At 46.1% G+C, this 22,999-nt stretch overlaps 1 protein-coding gene across 7 annotated transcripts in view; it reads left to right on the top strand.

The window, feature by feature from the left end:
- Positions 1 to 21,661, top strand: part of LOC119160886 (cytochrome P450 3A4) — an 89,005-nt gene extending 67,344 nt beyond the window's left edge. For all 7 annotated transcript variants that reach the window (XM_075880551.1, XM_075880549.1, XM_037413156.2 and 4 more), the window contains one exon: positions 67 to 21,661. In XM_075880551.1, coding sequence (XP_075736666.1) covers positions 67 to 1,026 — 960 coding nt within the window. In that variant the 3' untranslated portion in view covers positions 1,027 to 21,661. The remainder of the gene's footprint in view (positions 1 to 66) is intronic.
- The last annotated feature ends 1,338 nt before the right edge of the window (positions 21,662 to 22,999 follow it).

The following is a 22,999-nucleotide window of genomic DNA, read 5'->3' as shown; positions in this document are numbered from 1 at the left end:
ATTTCTAACTTACTGGAGTGTAAAAAGAAAGGTAACCTTGTGGTTTTTGTGCAAATGTCACTTCAGGTTGACTGTCAACGGGATTTGGAAAACCCCATCCTGAAACGGCTCAAGAAAATATTCCTGGAAGTGGACGAAGGGGTGATGGCAGCCGCCATGGCCATTCCTATTCTCCGAAGGTTTTTCGCTTGGATATTCCCAATGTTGAGCTACGGTAAGCTGTTCCTCCTGATAAACGACAACCTCCGGGAGGTTATCAATGCTCGTGCCGCAAAGCTGGACGGGACGACGACAGCCGACGTTGTTCAGTTGATGCTGGAGGCAAAAGCGGAGGCCGTTCGTAGGAAAAACGGTGCGGAAATAGAAATTATGGAAAAGCACCTGCTGGCGAATTGTTTCGTGTTCCTAGCCGCTGGATTCGAGACGACGGCCACGACGCTCGCCTTCATTCTCTATGAGCTCTCCCGCCACCCCGAAGAGCAGGACAAGCTATTCGTGGAGATAAAGTCCCAGCTAACGCACCACAATGAACTGGTCGATTACGACAGCGTGCAGAAGCTCAAGCGAATGGACATGGTGATCAGCGAGTGTCTGCGGCTCTACCCACCGCTCGTCCTCTTCACGACCAGAGTTTGCGACAAGGACACCACGCTCGCGGGCTTCACCGTTCCTGCGGGAGTGCACATTGTTCTGCCAACCTGGCACGTTCACCACAATCCGGATGTGTGGCCCGACGCACATCGGTTCATTCCGGATCGATTTCTCTCGGACATGGCGCATGCAGACAAGAGGAACCTGGCGGCATTTGTGGCATTCGGCTTGGGACCTCGCGAGTGCATAGGGCGTCGCTTTGCGCTGCTTGAATTGAAGACGGTGCTTGCCAAGCTGCTGTCGACGTACGTGTTCAGCGTGTGCGACGAAACTGACCACCCCATGCAATTCATTGTTCCGTCGGTTACAGTGAGTCCGGCTCGTAACATAATGCTTCAAGTCAAGTGGAGGAACACCCAAGACCTCTTAGGCTGACTTGTTCACTATGCTTTCCAGCAGTACACAGTAGTGAGGTGTGGTGTTCTCCTGAACATATCTGAACTTCGGCCGCGACGGCCTTGTTCGATGTAGGTGGCGACGTGGGAACGCTTACGTGCGTTGCAATATATTCAAGAGTCCTCCGCTCATCCTAGGCATTTGATTATGACGCCTCGCCCACTTTTTGTTAGCCCTTTGATGCGTTATCAGGCGTGTGATTTGTCTATATGCAGCTTTGCGTACGCAAAAAAAAGCATCATAACCAGTTTTTCGTATCTACGTGGCACAGGCATGCAAGGGAGCTAAACGCGCGAATACATTTTCATTTATGTGAGGCTGTGGTTTATGTCAGAGCTATGTTATAGAGAAGGCTTACCTTGTAGAGGCACAAAAACGTGTAACTAATACTGAAAGTCACACTCACCACTTCATGCCATTCAGAAAACTTCATCGTTTGGCTTTGTAATGCACAATTGTCTTACGAATTTGAGACATCTTGGACATGAATGTACCATATCATGCTGATAACTTTAACAGACTTCTTGCAATAGTTTAATTTACAGGTAGTTCAGGCATGATTGACAATATTCGTCCTCATGTTTTTGCCTGTAGTCTTTTAGTTAGACCGTAGAGGGTGCCTAGCCAGCAAGGCGATGAAATCGAAACAGAATTATCGACACCGGCTCAAGCAGGATTGCCGCTGAGCAGATTTGAAAGGGTGCCAGAACTCAAGGTCAAAGTAGCCAAAGCAGCCAAGCCATTTATTTATTGGTCCAACTTGTAGCCAAATAGGAGAAAAGCTGTATCATCAAGATTTTTTTATTGAACAATGAGCCTCTTGCTTCTTGTTTCCTTTTCAAGTCGTAAGAATGTTCCAAATTACAGAACAAACTACGAATTCCGTGCATCTGCGTCTAGAATATATAGCATATATACAATAGTTGCTAGAGACAGAGTAGAATTTAAGTATTTTAGCTTACTGATCACTGGAAGCATCATTTTAGAGGCGCAAGTGTGATTCCTTGAGCTTGTATTGGCGCACCAGATTTTTTTAGTAGTTACCATAATAATATTATTTAATTGGCATCGCCAAAGCACAATGAGGCAATCAGAGACGCCGTAGTGGAGGGTTTCGAAAACTTCGACCATTTAAGTTGGCGGTTCCGCTTCCTCTTTCTTGTCAATAGTTCTGAAAAAGACACCAGATGACGCCACTCATCCACGTTTGCAAAAGCGAGAGAATTCCGCTCGTAAGTACGGTTAGCGTCGTCTCACGTGAGGTCACAAAAAACGGCTGACGAAAAGCAAGGAGCACAAACGCGGATGGTGTCTCTCACTCTCAATCAGCCAAGTGTTGCCGCCGTTTTAACGATATGACCAAAATTGCCCCAGTGACAGACAGCTGGCAGACTGAAACCGGGATCGTTTTGCTGAACTGTTAACACGCGCGTACACGCACATCCACAAACGCACACTCTCTCTGTCTCTCTCACTTACTCAAGTCTGTCGAACAACAATTGATCGTAATATGAACCAAACGCGTGACAGCGTTTGAGTGCCCTGGCATGGCCGCTAACCTTCTTTCTGATGTGGTGACCTTGGTACGGGCTTGATGTAGCGTCGCGTGAGCGCGTCCTTTTTTTTTTCCTTGGCATGTTTCTCGTCTTGGGAAAATTTTTGCAGTGATTAGCTCAGCTGTGCTAGGATATACGTAGCATGCGGTATGGACGGATGGACAGATGGATAGACGTACTAGTGAGTGAGCGATCTCACATGAAAGAAGAGCCAGCCTACTAGGGACAAGTCAATGCAGAGACTTCCAGGCCTTCGGCGCACCAACTGTGCGCTTTCTTACGAGACTGCTCCTTGTGTTTGCACAAAACTGCTTACCGTACTCTATGCGAAACTGCTGAGATTACGTTACAAAAACACTCAGGCACATTTGAGCACAAAATAGCTTGAGGATGCCGGGGCTGCTTGCTGAATTTCACCCTCTCCAACTACAATAAAAGGGTTACCTATATAAAGTGAATTTTACTGATGATTAGCTGAAAACATGACTTCCACAAATACATAGAAGTTGGAACCACCTGGAGCACATGGTTTTTCTAAAACTTTTTATCAGAATTACATAGGACACCTAGTATAAGTGATCACGTGGGATCATTCATAAGTTGGTTCACTCGGTTTCCCGTATTGTTTTCACCAGCTTTTTTTCTACTGCCTAAATTATGGTAAACTATACTCCCATAAAGTGTTTGCTTTAGGAAACTCTTTACTTTCGCCAACAGTTGATTCTAAATGCGACGTATTTGCACGGGCACACAGATCAGCAAGTAGGAGCACAATTTGACCCAGCATCGCACTTAGTGGGAGGAAGGGAAGGGGGTTATGTATATTTGTAAATAATAGGGGATTATGATGGCACCCAGATTGAGCGACACCTCAGAGCTAATTCCCATGTGTTTTACGGACGTCTTTTCCTATACTTCGTTTCATACATCAAATGCAACACTGTGAAGGCTAGCCAAACTTCTTGCAATGAATGCGTTTGCACTAAGAATTAGTGTGGTCACTTTTGCATCTGAGACATTATATATTATCCTCTTTGTGCTCCGCGCGTCGTAGATAAAAACACCTCGGTGTACGCATTCTCTTTGTTCTCATTTCTTTGTGTTTTATTGGTAGGCTTTCGCGACGCTGTGCAGTAGCGTTCGTGCTCGTCTCGCACGAGCGTTTACAACGATGAAAGTCAAGCGCGAGAAACGCTTGGTCATACATATTTCTGACCGAACTTCTTGCATAGCTTCCACGGCGTTGGACTTTATATACGAAACGGAGTGCCAGCATAGGCGTGCACATGAAGGAGGCAGGGCAGGCGACCCTGCCCCTCTAGTTTTCTTAGTGTCGGTGCGTGAAATCTGTCCCGTACTACAGTGCCTAAAATATTCTAGGCACTGTACCCATGTAATGAATTGATTGATTGGGATTAACAATTGCGATTAACTATTGACCCACCCCCCTTGAAGGAGAACCCTCCGCGCGTGTGTATCCGCCAGACGACACCGGCGATGCCAAGGTGGTCAATGACAGTTACGTAGCACCCTGTGGTCACCTAACGTTGCTTATAAAGTAAGATATATGGTCTAAACAAGCCGTGGCTGTTAAGGTATAGTTATTTTCTGAATCTCTTCATTGCATAGGTTATCGAGTTCGCGAATCGTAAAATGTGCACGCATTTTACCTTTTACATGCTATCCAAAGTTTATTTCTTCTCTCCTAGATCATTTGCCATCCAGTGCAAAAATAAAGTTACACTTGTATCGGTGGTTATCGAATATGCCATGAACACTCGCAAAAAACTCTAGTGCTGAATACGGATATTTTCTTTGGCTGCTCGACATGCGATCAGCTCGCCACCTTCCCTCATTTGATGTTGCGCTGCCCCCGCTTGCGCGTTTCAGCAAGCAAGCGTTACGTGAACAAAACAGGCGTCTTAGAACTTATCGCAAGTCCACAACTTGCCAAACAACTCTGGGCGGTCCAGGAAGCATGTGAAATGATGGGGAACCTGTGTTCCCAGACCCCGTTGCAGGTGCCGCCCTAGGTGGGTTGTACAGGAGGTCGTGGTTCCCAGGAACCTTTTCCTAGGACGCAAATGAAGTTCATCAGTCTGTCTGTCTGTGACTCGACAAAAAGGCCAAGCTGTTGTGTTATAATTATGCAAGTGTAATTGTAACGTACATAGATACGTGTGTCAACAAGAATACAATCTACTGAAAATCGGGTGTTGCAATATATATCTGTCTTTCATCTTACATCAGTTCTAAACGGTTTTGATGTGAATTAAGGCTTCATTGTAGAGTAGTGTGCTTGCAAAAACGACGTGACGTTTCAGGAGGGGGCGGATTGGTAAGTATATGAAGTTCTCTTGACGAGGAGGTTCCTTAAATAATGCTTTTCTTTCGATATTTTTTTCTAACAAGCACGATCACGCCGGCAATTCGAAAGAAACGTGAACGCTAAACGTTTCTGGAAGCGAAGCAGTTACAAAATTCAGAGTTGCTTTATGCTTGTCCTATAATAGCAGGAATACACCTACTTGTTCTGTAAAGTTGTGGCTTCCCTTTATTTTGACTTACAGGCACCATCGACAAGTTTGCCATTTAGGTTGCGGCGAAACTTCATCAAGACGGTCGTCAGTACTATAGCATATGTATGAGCACTATTTTTTGTTCATGTGACTATTCTCACGGGCGTCTAAGTCAGCTTATTCTTCATTGACCAGCTATTACATCACAAGCTTTGTACTAAGTGACAGACAGGTGTTAATCGGGCATTACTAGCAGTTCTGGCAACGCAGCAATCTGCTTTACGACATAGTAGCCGTAAGCAACAGCGTTATCGTTAGATAGAGGTGTCCTCCTCGGTCGAACTGCATCCCGACACCGTATACCACTCATGAGTGGCAGGGACAGTGATCGTCTAATTCGTAGTCAGGGCGTCCCTGAATTTAGGAATATTTAACTTTTCTAGGGTCCCGTACATTGCATATCCTGCCACTCTGACCACAACGTCCTGCATCCTCGACAAAGTCTCGCTTCCGTCACATCGTTGCAACTAGGGTGTAATTACCTGCTTGTGTACCGCTGACCAGTACTGGTCAGTGGAAGTTGTCGAAACGCTGTTCTACTGGCTTACTCTGAAGTTCTCGACAATAGACCTCCACCCGGGTACGTCACAGCGTGACGTCACTGGTGACCATGCAAGGCAGTGGTTGGCAAAACAGTTCCACCAGTAGCTGAGTGGGGTGCAGTTGCTCGGGGCTTAGGACAAGTCTGTTTTTTTTTGAAAGTTTAATCTTCATCTGACAGTGGCAACATTAGCTGTGGTATGTGCAAGAGAACATATAGGTGTGTGGTAAATTGCCTGATGAATTATTTACCGCGCTGGCTGGCTTTTTATCTCGGAGAAGTGAACACACGTGGCAGCCTGTGCGAGGAACAGAGGCATCGTCTTCGAAAATGTGCAGTGTCGGCTGTGGCATGTAGTGTGCGTTGAAAGGCATTGACAAAATTGGTTCCCCTTTAAGGGCGGTGAAACTGGGAATATTGTGTGTGGTGTGTGCAGTGTGAATAACGCGATGCGTCCTGTTTGCAAAAACACTGGTATTCGTTGTGGGCTGGTTGCAGTAAGTGGTGGTCAATAGAACTTTACAATCTGACATTTTATTCAAGGTAAAAATGAATTTCACGCGATCATAATGCGAGTGGGTACATCACAACGTATGCGCGGCGTGGAGGAAAGTCGAAGTGCATGATATTCGAGTGATATATACGACTACGCATGAGCTATAAACATGTTGTATTGTTTCCGAATCTGCATATAGGCTTCACCACGTCTATAACTTCTATTATCGGATACCTGATACGTGAAACAGGGGAGATTTTAGTTTCTTATATACTTTGTACTTTTACGGCTTGATCCTTATCAAGTGACAATGCGCATTAAACGTTTGTGTATCAGGTCTAAACAAGCAGTATAAGTACGAAAACTCGTTATAAGTGTCAAATGCAGCAAGGTATCTGTGCCAGATATTAATATATAATATTAAGTTGTACAGTTCTACTTCACATGAATTTTCACTGGGTTATTGAGAAATGCAGTGGCAGAAATTCACTTTAATTTTCACGAGAATATGTTAACCTCAGCCTAACGCATGGTAAGAAGTGTTTTTTTTCTTTTCATTCATAACCGATCAGACTTTTGCACAATGAGTGAGAATGGTATCCGTGAAGTTCCGCACAGCAGCTCAAAGCGATGCTGCCGCCAATGTTGTACCTTGTTTAAACCTGCGTTGCACATGCAACGATGGAAATTGAATAAGTTTACATCTATGCCATGCGAATATTTCTCAAAGTGCCAGTCACCATGTACATTTGAAAGCTTCGTTTTCGAAAAAGATCATACTTTTTTATTGCTGCTATCTACGTGGGTAAAGCCCACTGCGTGCTAGTCGCGCCTCTGAGTACTCCAAATAAAATTTCGCCATCCATCCATCTACGACAAGCAAATTTTCAGACTATGAGCAGTGACTATTTCGCGACCCTATTCTTTCAAAAGTTGCGACTTTACAACATAGCAATGTCAAAATTCTCGTCAAAGGAATGTGGACACACAGCTCTGCTATGCAGAAAGATGCGGCCGGCGGAACTTTCTTGCCAACCAGCACTTGCTCTAATAGAGGGTATGGTGGGCGATGTGCCCGCAGTGACTTCACACTGTTTACAAACAGGGAGAGGTCTATTGCAGGCTTTGAGAGCGTTGACCATTGCGTCCCATTGGAAGCGGCGCTACATACATATGAATTTCACGGCATGTCAGCGTCCCTCCTTACACAATTTCAAACCTCTCAGGCACGAAAACACTCAAAGAAGCGCGCGAAACAAGAGCTGCTGAGCTACGAAGAGATGCACATTACTATATTGTAAATACGTGCTGGGGAACGCTGGTTCTGTGGACACACGATGAACGCGCAATGCTCCGGCGTACCTATATACATATTGTTACGGAGGAGAAGAGACGCCGTATCGACGAGGCTGTGGATGAAATATATTTCTAACCAGCAGCAGCGGCGTGACCGGTTTACCCGACACCGAGCGGAGACCACTCTTTGTCCTCGTCGTCAGGCACACACGCGCATCGTCCCACAAAATGTCAACATGCATGTAGCAATATTCTAACCATTTCCCGCTTGACGAGACCGCCCCGCATGCTGACGTGGTTCGAGTGGAAAAGATATATAACTAAGCCCTCCTCCTTTTACGGTTGGTGGTTGTTATCGTTACGCACGGCCACTGGATTTACCTAGTGAGGCAACCAATGAAGCCTGGAGAAATAATCGATGCCTGCTGTAGCAACTCTCCTTATGTCTAGTTGCGCCACGTTTGGCGAACGTCTGAACTCGCATAAAACAACTTGACTTTTAAATGTGGAAGCATTTCTTAGCGAACTTCGGCGACTTTGACCGTATCTATCTATCTATCTATCTATCTATCTATCTATCTATCTATCTATCTATCTATCTATCTATCTATCTGTCTGTCTGTCTGTCTGTCTGTCTGTCTAGCCGCTTACGTTTGGGTGCTCTCATGGTGACCCCCTTAACTTTGCGTGAACTAAAATTAGCATAAGGGGGTAAAACGGCTTGACTAATATGACGCACTGGTCACGATATGAATAATGTCTAAATCCCATCGCGTACGTCGTCAAACAATTCCCACCAGACCGTGGCACATATACATGGACGGGTATGTGCCTCTGGTATGCGGGTATGAGCCACACGTGATTGAGACTTATTATCTACCCATGAATGACGAGAACACATGTGGCCAATTTGAACGCGCAAGCGTTAAGAAGTACCCGACATCGGTAGCGTCCAGCTGACGAATGCAAAGAATAAATGTGAGGGTTCCAGCTGGAATCGAACGCAAGCATTCTGCGTGGAAATGAAGCATTTTACCACAGAGCTACGCCAGGTCTCGGAACTACTTTTCAGATAGATGATAATCTTCGTGAAACGTCAATAGTAGTTGCAGTGCTGCCTACCCAATTTTATAAACATTACATATGTACTCCTTTCATACAGCCTTCAGGTTGGGTTAGCGTCAATTGTGGTTAGTTGCCATGCGCTGAAGTTGATTTATGTATCAGTGTCTAGGGCCAGCATCTACGCGAGCATCAGCGCTTCATATTGTTACGAGTAACTTCTTAAATACTCTATTTACAACGCACAGAACTCGATGAGCAAGATGGCGCCAGTCCAGCATCAAACGAAACTCACTTCGTCCTTCTCTTTCATGCAGCCGTCTTTAGCGGCTGTTATGTATCATAACACCCGGCGGTAGAAGCACCGTCCCGGTGCTAAGTCTACGCATATGATGTCGAAGGGGGGTAATAGGGCTTTAGCCGAGCCACGCGAGTGGTGTCGCTCGGAGCTGACGATGACTTTGTTGGATCGGTTGCAACAATCTCGTACGTGACTTCTGTCACTTGGCGAACGATAAGGAATAGTACAGTGTAGGGAGACAACAGTTTTTTAGACAGTCCCACACGCCGAGTAGGTGACCAGAGGAGCACGAGAGAACCCAGGGAAAAGCGCACGTCCCTATGGTGAGAAATGTAGAGCTGTTGTTGGTGCGCCTGCGAAGCCTGTAGACGGTTACGGGTGACTTGGCGCGCGTGGTCGGAGCGGGCAATGGCTTCCCCGGCATATTCAGTGGGCGCAGGTAGCAAAGTGTCTTAGGGTGGAGTTGGGTCCCGGTCATATAGGAGATAGAAGGGCGAATAGCCGGCAGTGTTGTGACGAGAAGAATTGTAGGCGAGAGTCACATACGGCAAATGAATGTCCCAATCCTGGTGGTATGGCGCCACGTATTTGGCAAGCATACCCATTTGACTGGGGGTGGTACGAAGTAGTTAATTTATGCTTGGTATAGCAAGACCTCAGGAATTCACTAACGACAGCTCATAAGAACGTGCGGCCACGGTTGGTGAGAAGTTGGCGGGGAGCACCGTGCACTAATATTATGTCGTACAACAGAAAGTCCGCAACGTCGGTAGCGCAACTGGTCGGGAGTGCTCGTGTGATTGCGTACCGCGTCGCGTAGTCTGTGGCAACAGCAATCTATTTATTCCAGGCTGTGGAGAGTGAAAAAGAGCCCAACAGATTGAGACCAACTCGAAAGAAAGGTTCAGTGGGAACGTCGATCGGCTGAAGGTAGCCGGCCGGGAGGGCAGACGGCGTTTTGCGACGCTGACAGGGCTCACAAGCGGCGACATAGAGTCGAACAGAGCGGGCAAGTCCAGGCCAAAAAAACCGACGTCGTACCCGACTGTATGTTCGAGAAACGCCCAAATGGCCGGTCATAGGAGCGTCATGAAGTTGATGTACGACAGTGGAACGCAGGTACGCTGGGATGACAAGAAGCAAGTCTGATCCGAAGGAATCAAGGTTAGGGCGATATAGAATCCCTTCTTTCACCAAAAATATTCGTAGGGACGGGTTGTCAGGCGTTGACTCCAGTTTGTACAGCGTCGCGTAGTCTGTAGCAACAGTAATCCATTTATTTCTGACTGTGGAGAGTGGAAAAGGGCCCAACAGGTCAAGGCCAACTCGAAAGAAAGGTTCAGTGGGAACGTCGATCGGCTGAAGGTAGCCGGCCTGGAGGGCAGAAGGCGTTTTGCGACGCTGACAGGGCTCACAAGCGGCGACATAGCGTCGAACAGAGCGGGATAGTCCAGGCCAAAAAACCGACGTCGTACCCGATCGTATGTGCGAGAAATGCCCAAATGGCCCGTCATGGGAGCGTCATGAAGTTGATGCAGGACAGTGGAACGCCGGTGCGCTGGGATGACTGGAAGCTCGTAAAGAAGCATCCCGACGTTGCTCTTCGCCAATGTTCATCAGCTGCGACACGGAAAAAACGTCCGTGATAGCATCAGTATCGATTCCTTCGTCAACAGGGTAGCGGGATAAACAATCCGCATCTTGATGTAATCACCCTGTTTTATACGTTACACAGAACCTGTATTCTTGAAGGCGTACGGCCCACCGAGCGAGACGTCCTGTGGGGTCCTTCAAAGAGGCTAGCCAGCAGAGCGCGTGATGATCCGTGACAACACGGAATGAGCGCCCGTACAGGTATGAACGAAACTTGGCGACTGCCCATACAAGGTTGAGGCACTCGCGCTCCGTGATGGAATAGTTGTGCTCGGCTGGAGATAGCAGTCGGATTGCATAGGCTATAACACGGTCGTGTCCCCCTTGTTGCTGCAATAGCACAGCTCCTATGCCGTGTCCACTGGCGTCCGTGTGAACCTCGGTTGGGGCTAATGGATCAAAGTGAGCCAAAATTGGTGGCGTTGTAAACAGTGTCGTAAGTCGGGAAAACGATGGCGCTTGGTCATGGCCGCAGATAAACGAGGTGTTTTTCTTCAAGAGGTTTGCGAGGGGGCGTGCAATAGTCGCAAAGTTCTTAACAAAGCTTCTGAAATATGAGCACAACCCCACAAAACTGCCGACATCCTTTGTGGTCCTTGGAACGGGAAAGTTCGTGACTGCGTGAATTTTCTCTCGGTCTGGACGCACGCCTTGGGCATCAACAAAGTGACCAAGCACGGAAATTTGACGACGAGTGAAGTGGCATTTGGAGGCATTAAGATGGAGTCCGGCTCGACGAAAAACGTGCAGAATAGCTGAAAACGATCAAGATGCGAGTCGAATGTGAGCGAAAAAACAATAACATCATCAAGGTAACACAAGCAGGTGGAACATTTCAACCTTTAGAGCAATGAGTCCATCATTCTTTAAAACGTGGCTGGCGCATTGCAGAGACCAAATGGCATCACCTTGAACTGATAAAGGCCATCAGGAGTGATGAATGCGGTCTTCTCGCGGTCCATCTCGTCGACGGCTATCTGCCAGTATCCTGACTGAAGGTCAATAGTTGAAAAATAAGTAGCACCATACAGGCAGTCGAGGGCGTCGTCGATGCGAGGTAAATGATAAACGTCTTTTTTGTAATTTTATTGAGGTGACGGTAATCGACGCAAAAGCGCCATGTTCCATCCTTCTTTTTAACAAGAATGACTAGAGAAGCCCAGGGGCTGCATGAAGGCTCGATAATGTTTTTCGCAAGCATTTTGCCGACTTCATATTGTAATATTGCACGCTCCGATGCAGAGACACGGTAGGGGCGTCGGTGAATAGGAGTTGCACGGCCAGTATTTATGCGATGAGTGACAATGGTCATTTGGCCTAAAGAGTCGCTGGCAAAGTCAAAAATGCTAAAATAGCTCTCAAGAACGTGGCAAAGCGCTGCAGCGTGCTCAGATGTGAGGTCCGATGACATCAGTCGCTCGATGTCGGCGCACCAAGAACGTGATGGAGTGGAACCACTGACTGAGCTGCAGCAATCGTCAACTCTGAAGGGCTCGACATGGTCATCTTGGAGAGCGCTAATTTTGGCCAGGGAGATACCGTGCGGTAGAATATTGGCGCTGAGTGAGAAGTTCACCAGTGGAAGAAAGGTGTGGTTTCTCGTAATTGTCAGAATCATATACGGCACAGCAACTCCATGCGTAAGCATCACGGCAGGAATCGGGGCCACCATGTAATCACTATAAGGTATTGGCAGCGTGGAGGATAAGTCGACATGTGTGACAGAGTTAGGCGGAAGGCGCGTGAAATCAATGCAGCAGAGGCTGGTTTGTGGTGGGCTGGACGGGCCGGAAAAGAGAGGTAAATTGAGATGGAAAGAGCCAGCTGAACAATATATGAGGGCAGAGTGCGTGGCTACAGAATCCATACGAAGAATGAGTTCATGAGGGCAATGTTCGATAACGGCGAAAAGAACAACAGTGCTTCTCTCCCCAATAGACACTCGCCCTAAGCACATGCCAAGAATTGCGGCAGTTTCTCTATCGGTGACTCGTACAGCTCTGTTGAGGGCGGGCGTGACAACTTTTTTAAGTCGGCGGCGAAGGTTAGCGCTCATAATGGACACATGCGCACCAGTATCTATCAATGCACTCACACGAACATTGTCGACAATAACGTCCAAAAGGTTCCGGTTTGTCGTTAACGTTAATCGAGGATTTCTTACGAAGGTCTTCAACGCAGCGCCACCTCCAGAAGCTGCACGGCCTAGTTTTCCGGTTAAAGGTACTGCGAATAGGTCGGGGGAGGCAGCACGGCGTTGTTGGGGCGACCGGGACTGACGAAGAGCAGGGGACGGTGACCGGTCGTAGCGAGGTCTGCTCAGATATGCTGCAGGAGCGGAAAATGTGGTCAATGTTGATGGAGAAAGTGATGAGGACGACTGGCCGACAGAAGTGGCGTGATACTGAGGTGCATAATGGGACAGTGGAGCCCAGTGGCTGCGGCAGTGACGTGTGATGTGACCAACGCGTCGACAGTTAAAACATATGGGACTGTCATCGAGGGTACGCCATTCGGACGGATTGCGTTGTATGCGAGAAGCAGAAGGGGGACGATAAGAAGGCCCAGCAGAGTATACGGCAGGAACAGGATGTAGGCCACATTCGGCAGCTCTTGACGAACGATGGCTTGTATCAAAGAGATCGTGGTCGAGGAAGGCGTAGGCGTCGGTAATGGCGTGGCTACCGGTTGTGCTGCCTCGACCTCTCGACGAATGATGCGTTGAGGTTGTCACATCGAGGGGCCTGGTGGAAGGCATCTTCACACGAAGAAGTGGCCGCTGTGTTCGGAAGGCGCACGATGCTTTGGGCTACGCGGCGGGCTTTAGCTTGTTCGAGACGTCGGCATTCTTTAAGGATGGTGTCGATGCTCGAGACGCTGTTAAAAACCAGCTGGTCGAAACATCATCGGCAATGCCTTTTAAGACGTTGTTAACCTTTTCGTTTTCCGAGATGCACTGGTCGTCCTTCGAACAAAGGGCCAAGACGTCAAGAATGTAGGAGACGTAGGATTCGGTAGAAGACTGGGCCCGTGTGGCAAGAGTCTCCTTCGCAGCGAGCTGACGGCCAGATAAATCGCAAAACAAGTCGCGTATCTTTTCTTTGAAGAGATCCCCGCTCGTTATGTAGGCTTCGTGGCTTTCAAACCATGTTCGGGAAGTGCCATCCAGGTAGAAAAGCACGTTGGCGAGCATGAGCGTGGGATCCCAGCGATGAGTAGCACTGGCGCGCTCGTACCGGTTCAGCCAAGTGTCAAGATCGATCGTGTCATCACCGGAGAAAGTGCCGGGATCCCGAAGGTGTGGGACTGTGACGTAGGTGGTGGCTTGGACTGATGAGGGTGGCGTAGAGGAAGTACCAGCAGTCGAAGCAGTCGAAAGGTCGCCGATGGTGCGACCGCAGCGCGTCTCCATCGAGGTAAGGGGGTCATCCACCTCCACCAATAATGTTATGAGTAACTTCCTAAATAATCTATTTAGAACGAACAGAACTTGATGAGCAAGAAGGCGCCAGTCCAGCATCGAACGAAACTCACTTCGTCCTTCTCTTTCTTGCAGCCGTGTTTAGCGGCTGTTATGTATCAATATTAGCTTCTGGTGTTGCTAATACGCATGTTTCAGTTGACATCGTTGCGCAAGTACAAAGAAATGGTTATATAAACATCTGGAAATCTTCAACATATGCCTGTGCGTGCAGCAATTTTACATATATTTGGCCTCATTTCATGACGTGTCAATTGATAAAAAAATGCAACATGGTAACCTTCCCTCCACATGGTTCGCATAACCTCAATTCTTAGGTACGTGGGATTTGCTGAATTTTTTTTATTTCATAAATAGCGCTACAACCAAAAAAACGCCTGCAAGATTTATAATTTATTGAAAATATTTTGCTTGAAAAACTGGGCTGTCAAGTTAGTAACCACAAATAGATACAAGACACAATATGCACCTACTAATATGCAGTAGTCGTTGGTATTTAGCATCTAAAATAAAGGAAATGCCAGTTTCTACAAAACAGGGCAGCAGAAAAATTATGTAAATTCACTGCTACCTTATAAGTCCCCTTATAAACATAAAAGAAATTTCTCTTCATAGAATCCTAGAAAGGAGCCTGTCAATTCGTTATATAGGAGTTCAGAGTATCAGCTTGTATAGTTTTCTCGCTTTGTCGGTAATGCTTGAGAAAGTGCAGCCATAAACTGACACATTCACATAATAATAATTCATCAACTTTTAGTCACGGCACAAATAGGCTTCGCATAGTAGCTTAGTGTAATGTAGTCTGAAGGCCCATTAATTATTATGGTTCTGCCTTAAAAAAAGATATCTACACGCAAACTTTTATTATTTCGCCCATTTTCTTTATAAAGTAAACAATTAATAATTATTTTATGGCTAATATCTCTTTATATAAACCTTCATTAGCGCTTTTTTGAAGGCACGGTGAATCTCGCCTTGTTATGTCGAACAGTTTCACCGTACGGGCAGTACAACGCAGCCTTGTACAACAAATATACCTTTTGTTGCTCACACTAATTTCATTGCTTTCAGGTAATGCTTCCGACCAGGCAATAACACTAGGTCTCATGGGAAAGCGGGGATCATAAGCTTTCTGAATTATTGCAATTAAAATTTATTTGTCAAGCGCAGCGAGCACATTGTGTCCGCAAACAATTCTTAAAATGCGGAGCACAGTTCGCCAGAGTAGGACCGCCTCCTTGAGGTTCTTTAACGTGCACCTAAGTATAAGTACACGAGCCTCGAGCATTTTTTGCGTCCAACAAAAGTACCAGTCCAGCTTCAAGCATACCGGCGCATGAAAATGAGCGGTCCGGCTTTGTTTTACGGCGGATATCTGCTTTTGTCAAGTTAACACGAAGACAGCTTGCTGTGCACCAGCATTACAGAGTCGCTCGTAGCGCAAGCTCGATGGCGGGTACCGTGAACACCAAGTTAGCCACGCGTGCAACTTCCTCAGTAATATCTTAGCCCAAGGGCAAACCTAAATTTCACGTTTAATTCGCAAGTTATGATGCATAACTTCTCTCCTTTAAATTCTGTTTTAAATTTATAAATTGTTTAAAATGTGGGGCTGATCCTCGCAAGCGCTTCTGTCAGACTCACTAGGCGAAAAAAAAGCTTCGTGATTCCGGTTTTCCAGGGCCGCCACGCGTTACATTGAAGTGCTTCAATGAACACCTTACTGGCGAGATGACTGGCAGATGAAGGCCATGCGCATGCATCGGCTGTCACACTTGAGGCTAGAAAATAACAACGCTATTATTCAGGCTTGCTCGACTTTTTGTCAACAAATAATAGGCAATATGACTGATGAACGCGCCAAAATATAGGTTGAAAGTACACACAAACTAGCCATGGCACCTACCTGAAATTTTCGCTGCCATACGGTGTAAAAAGTCGCTATTTAGGTCTGCTATTAGGGCTCAAAGTAGTCACCAACAGCAACCTTGTTTTCGAGTTTCTCACGGGGACAAAAAGTCAACTTTTCTTCAGAGGAAATGCAAAAAAAAAAAAACACCAGTTTATGACTACACATTTGCACAGTAAGTGCACACTCATTATCCTGGACAAGAAATAAATTAGGGTAAACCCATAAAGCTCGTGTTTCATAAATGTGGTTTGCGAAAGTGACATTGAAAAGGGAAAAGGAAGAGTCATTGCTGTGCCACAAAGTGGGTTTAGAACCGAAAGTAACAGAACGTATCATGAGCGGATATTACTTGATGGTCGCCATCTTGTACACTTGCGCTGCTGCATTGGAGTGCAATTAACCATTTGCGCGAATCTCCAAGCTGGCTTTCCGGCAAAGTTGTTTTCCAAACAAAGGGTCTCGTTCCCAGAATGCTTTTCTCACTCATTGTGTTGTAGCCTCTCTCCCTTGTTTACGAACGATAGGTGTTTCGCCCACCATGTGTTCTGAGGGTTCGTTCTAGGTGGGACAAGCCCATAATAATTAATCGGGAAAAAGCCGTTTGGTCGCGCTCGCGTGCCTTCGCTAAAATAGGAGTGCTACAATGAGCAAGAAAAGCAGTATGGGCATGAGTGTTTTTGTTTTCTTTTAGTTAGATAACAACCTTGCAAGAAAGACGCTTTGCAGATTTCTGAAAATCGTCAATTGCGTTGCTGCAACAGCCCGAAATTGGCTGATCAATTATTCTGACTTCTGAGCAATTTCAGCAGTGCCTTCTCAGGTAATCATAGACAAAGAACGAAGGTGATGTGGTGATTATCAAAAAGCGCACCAGTACGACATCGCTGATAAAAAATTGGCAGATCCCACGGACAGTGGGAATCAGTGATATGCGAAGCACGAATCAGGAAGGTTGATAGGTCACTCTAAAATTGGCACAACGTTTTGAAGCGGACGTAAAATATGCCGTACATGATTTCTTTGTCATGATTATGATGTTAGGACGTGTCACTTACCTTGATCATCTATTTGTATCACGTGATACAAAATTTGGTATATGTGGAGCTAGCGAAACGCCCGTAAGCGTGCTATGATCGTAGCAAGTAGTCATGTTTCCCATGACACGCATGTGCTGATTATCATGTTTGGCTGTCTCATTTACCTTTGTCATGCGTTCGGGTCTCGGAATACCAAGTTTTGCATATGTTGAGCTAGGAAAACGGCCGTGACCGCATCATGAGCGTTGTATGTTGTCATGTTCTTACATCATACGCATGGCATGATTATTATGTTTGCAGCAGTCATATACCTTCATCATTCATTGACGTCACTTAACACCAAATTTCGTATGTGTGAAGCTAGCGAAATGGCCGCAAGCGCATCATCAGTATCGAATGGAGACATGCTCTTACATGATACACATTTCATGATTATCATGTTTGCACCAGTCATACACCTTTGTCATCAAATCACATCCCGTAATACCAAATTTTGTATATGTGAAGCTAGCGAAGCAGCTGCGAGCGCACCATGAGCGTGTCGTGCAGTCATGACTCATGACTTATGTGACATGCATGTCATGATTTCCACGTTAGGGACTGTCTCTTGCGTTCACCATGCAGTGTTGTCATCATTCTGGGTAACCTGGTATGTGCAAATGCAGACGAAGGACAACAGAAAAGAATAGACAGGACAAGCGCTTGTCACTATCTATTCTTTCCTGTTGTCGTTAATTTGCATTTGTGCACACCAGGTTTTTCAGAATAAAGAACCAACTTGTCCAGCTACAAGTTTTACTGAGTCATGTCATCCCATACCAATTTTTTAACATGCCATGTCAACGAAACCACCGCAAGAGCAGCAAACCATGAAATGTAAACCAAGACATTCGTGACACTCATGATATATTTATCATGTTATGACTAGCCAATTATGTCGCCATACACTTGCGTTATGCCATACAAAATTTGGTATCAATATCATTAACGAAACGGTCAGGAGAGTTAAGAGTCGTAGGCAACTAGACAGATAGATAGATAGATAGATAGATAGATAGATAGATAGATAGATAGATAGATAGATAGATAGATAGATAGACAGACAGACAGACAGACAGACAGACAGATAGATAGATAGATAGATAGATAGATAGATAGATAGATAGATAGATAGATAGATAGATAGATAGATAGATAGATAGATAGATAGATAGATAGATAGATAGATAGATAGATAGATAGATAGATAGATAGATAGATAAGCTGAAAGTCGCCGAAGTTCGCTAAGAAATGCTTCACATTTAAAGGACTACGTGTGTGGCGCAGCGCCGCTTTCGGCCTACTGCACGTTTTTACTTAGCCGGCGACCACCTGAGCGCGCCGAGGTGCCGGGTGCCGCCGCCTCAATCATTGCATAGGACCATGTTCAGCGAGCGCCTCTTTGCACAAACGAACGCAGCTCACTGTTTCAGAGTTGAGCGTTGCGGATCGCAGGTACCGAGACAGCAAGCGTAGAGCTGTTATAACCACATAAAACGTTTTCATAAGGCGGAAACACTAACGCGCCTCCGTCCACTGCGAGGACCGGTTTACAGAAAGCTCGCACCTTCACGTTAACGCAACAGCCTTCTCGCCGCATCTGTGCGTGGCCTGAAGCGGAGTGGGTGCCAGCGACTCGGCACGTTGTGTACGCCAATAGGCGAAGTGATGTACGCAATTCGCCAGTAGACAACCGTTGTTTTTACCTCAGATATTTATGCAGACAGCCGCTCATGTCCGTTTCGTCGCTATGTCAGTAGCTGTGTCGGCTGCGTATCCTGAGCTCCGCAGTGTTGTTCAAATGCTCCTTGGTATCGGCAGTGTGTGACGTCCGATGGCTGTGCGAAAGTGCCACTGGGTTTTGAAAATGGGCAAACAGAAAGAAGTGGCTTTGTGGCAGACACTTTAGGCAAGATTTGCTGTCGCACTGCATCTATTCCTTCTTTAGCAGCGATGGCGCACGTAGAGAATTGGTACTTGTATGTTCAGTGTGCATTAGCCCTGATCTCTGCGCCTATGTGCGTATTGACGAGGCTTCCATCTGACAAGCTTTGAATGTGTGTGTGTGTGTGTGAGGGGGGGTGAGGTACATATAAGCGTGCGCAAGGGCCCCTTTTCGGGAGGCTGCAAAGGTTTGTCACAGCGCTCCCCTCTGCATCATTTCAATGTATGGAGCTGACTTTGCACTTCCTCCCTATGGTGCCAATGCATAAGACTGGATTTGCACGCCTCCTCCAGCCCCTTCCCCCTGCATTCCCGTGCACACACCTATGTGAGTAAGTGTGTGCGCGCTGCTAAAACGTCATGCTGCAGTTTGTTGGTGCAATATCCTTCAATCTTTTATGTCACTGCTTCTGTATAAACGTATGGTTTCGCCCGCACCAGCCGGTTTCTGGCACCATTGTGCGTTCACCGGAAAACCAGCCTCGGAAACTTCCTTCTTTTCTTGGTCCTCCGTGCTTTTGCTGATGGCTGACGCTGCTTCTTTATCGATGTTTTTGTGCGGAGAAAATTATTCCCACGAAGTGCTCGTAACTCGTGCATATCTGTGTCAAGCCAGGATGCAGGCTGCAAGACTGAACTAATTCTGTATGCTATCGTCAAAACGTTCTGTTTTCTGACCGATAAGGATAGAATTTCTGACCGATAAGGATAAGAATAGAGAAGGATAGATAATGATAGAATAAGGATAAAGATAAGGATAGAACGATCGCATGGCAGCGATTACGCGAGAAAACAGGATGCGATAAATTTGGACCGAGCCCGGACAAGTGTTATAGGTGCTTCCGTGGGTGGCAGAATACACGATTTCAATGAGTCAAAACCACAATACAGCACATCCATGGCATCATTTAAACTAAATAGAGGATTTTTTGTAGGGTATAGTGTCCGCAGAAGAAGCGAAAAACATCGATGCGACGTGGTACCAGCACTTCCAGCAGCGTACATCTCCCGTCATCGACAACCGTTGGTCACTTCTCTAACTTGTATGCGAGAACACAGACTTGTCCAATCGTATGCTTACTGAACCAGTATGTTAGCATAATGTTTCCTGCGTGGTGCATTCGTTTTGACGAAGCTGTTATGCAGTTGTTGCTAACGATAAAGCTACCGCACTGCGCGGGCATGACTGCGCTGTACGTTGCACGAAAAACATCGCAATACTTAATCACTTGTGCGGGCCTGTCTATCAAATGAGCCTAGAAGCGTCATAAAGCTTGAGAAGATGTCGCTCATTAGTACGAGCGGGAAACGGATAATAAAGCATGGATGATAACCTGCAGATTGATGCCATATTCCTAGACTTTTCCAAAGCTTTTGATCGCGTACCACACAACTTATTACTTAGCAAAATTAATTCCCTTGGCATTGCACAGAATATTGTCTCCTGGGTTAAACACTTCCTGTCCAACCGTAAACAATTCACCTCGGCTAATAATCATAACTCCTCTAAAACTCACGTATCATCAGGCGTCCCTCAGGGTGCGGGCTTATCACCTCTTCTATTTTTAATATTCATAAACGACCTGCCAACAAACATTCAAACAAAACTTCGACTAATTGCAGATGACTGTGTCATATACTCCCCCATTCACAACTTTGAAAACAGTACTAAACTACAGCAAGACCTCGACACAGTTGCGCTATGGTGCCAAGACTCATCAATGCCGTTAAATCTAACCAAATGCAAATCGATGTCATTTTCCCGTAAACGCACCACTGTTCATCATACCTACTTTATCAATTCGCTTCCTCTCGATTCGGCTTCGTCATACAAGTATCTCGGAGTGCACATGTACCCATCTCTTTCATTTGCACCGCACGTGCACTCCATCTGCTCAGACGCTCTGCGTACGCTTGGTTTTCTGCGCCGTAACCTCAAATCAGCATCTCCTGACGTTAAAAAACTAGCATACTTAACATACGTACGGTCAAAGCTCGAATACGCATCGTCCATTTGGAATCCATCCCAGGCATACCTCGTTAGCGAACTAGAAGCAGTTCAAAACCGCGCTGCCCGCTTTATAACCTCACAGTACTCCAGAGAAATCAGCGTCACCGCCCTAAAACAATTAATTGAACTGCCATCACTCGCGTCGCGCCGCCTCATCTCGCGCCTATGCCTCCTCCACAGTTTCTTTTTCGACCCCAATCAAGACACGAACTTTTACGGCCCCCAAACAGAACTTCTTCCCGCATTAACCATTCAAACCCCATTGCACGAATCAACAGCCGTACATCCGCAATGAACGACTCCTTTTTCCCCCAAGCAATAACACTTTGGAATCGCCTTCCCGACACCATTGGTGCCACACCTGACCGCACATCACTCCGCGCAAAATTGGAATCCCACTTTGATTCCACCCATTAACCCGTGGCTGTAAATATATTCTACCAGCGTACTGTATGTATAATTTGCTTGTGCCTACTTGTTTGTACTCTAATTCCCAGCCAAAGCGTTTCCTTTGTGTGTTATTTGATTCATTTTTGTTGTCATTTTTGACCAAACTACCGTATTAGAACTGTACTGTTTATAATAATTTGTTCAACTTGAATTATACACTCTCACAGCGTATTCTTTGCCCCCCCTTATGTAATGCCCTCGGGCCTTTAAGGATGCAATAAATGAAAAATGAAATAAATGAAATGAAAACTTGACAGCAACTGTACCTGGTCTTCAGTCCACGGCTTTTTTTTCTTGGGGTTGTTAATTGTGAAAAAAAAACGCTGTCGCCATTGTCGCTGTGGCAACGTTCTAGGCAGCAGTTCTTTGTGTTTGACGAATGTACCAGTTTTAGTAGCAGGTGCAGATTCTGTCTATCTGAAGTAAGCAACAGACAAAACTAAACCTGAATGGTCAAATCCTAAGTACACTTCCGACTTAACAACAAACTACCAACAAGTCGGCTTAGCGTGGTGGTTAGCATGTTCAGCTGAAAATCCTAAAGTTACACGTTCGAAAAGTGATCACGTTTTTGTGGGTGCTTTCTGCATTATTTTCAATACAATTATTCTTTTCATTTTTAGTGGCAGCTCGTCACAGTGGTTCTTACGCCGTTTCGCACTCCAGCAATGTCGGCACTCCGTCATCCATGTGCCACCAATATATCCAGCACCATAATCCACCAAAATGGTAGATGATAGAATCCACCATTCCTACGGTGTAGCTTTTTCAATAGAGAAGCCTCACAAAGGGTCTTGCTTCCCCGGCACCTGGGTTGCCACTTGTGCCCCGCTCCTAAGTTTCATTAACTGCTTAGCAGCGGTGCGACTTGGTTGGATTCTGTGGTGTTCTTTCCTTGTACCTATGCTGGTGAGTGCTCGCTTTCCGTATATATTCTACCAGGTGTTTTGGATAGATGGTGATGTTTATACAAAGTGGTAGATTGGATGCTGCTTCATAAAGACTAGTGTTTATTAGAGCTACCTGTACAGCGGCTTCAGCAATGGAAGTCTGCACTGGGTGATTGTAGATTTGAACAGGTTGAGGAAACCGAATATAGGAATTATGTGAGAAGAACTGAGCATTGTCACAGTGATGATACATGGGAAGCCACATTTGATACAGGCGATTAAGAATTCCTGTGTCAACGAGGAGAGGCTTTGCGATTTGTGGGAGCTCGTACAGGCCAGGTGTAAGGGAAAGAGCCTGTCAGGCATAAAGAGGAAGCTGCAGCTCATGTGCTCAATCACATGAAATGCAGCTTCATCTTTACGCCTGGCGGTCACATTCTATGCCACTGCCCAGCATGCTGGTCTGAACGATGAGTTATGGAAGCCAAGCTCGGAGAAAAAAAAAAGATCCTGGGACATTGGGCGACTGTTTCACAGATGCGGAACGCCACGAAATCTCTCGTGTTTTTTAAGGACCACCAGACTTCATGAGCACTTGTGAAAGAGCAGCGTGAGACCATGCTTTGTAGTGTAAAGTTGTCTATTTATTCATCTGTTTGTTACTTTTCTTTTTCTCTCTCTCTTTTTTTATTATTTCCTCTTTC

The sequence above is a fragment of the Rhipicephalus microplus genome, chromosome X (assembly GCF_043290135.1).
Source record: "Rhipicephalus microplus isolate Deutch F79 chromosome X, USDA_Rmic, whole genome shotgun sequence".
In the NCBI taxonomy this organism is placed as follows: domain Eukaryota; kingdom Metazoa; phylum Arthropoda; class Arachnida; order Ixodida; family Ixodidae; genus Rhipicephalus; species Rhipicephalus microplus.
Note: the sequence above shows the minus strand (reverse complement) of the source record. Positions and strands in the feature narration are given on the sequence as shown.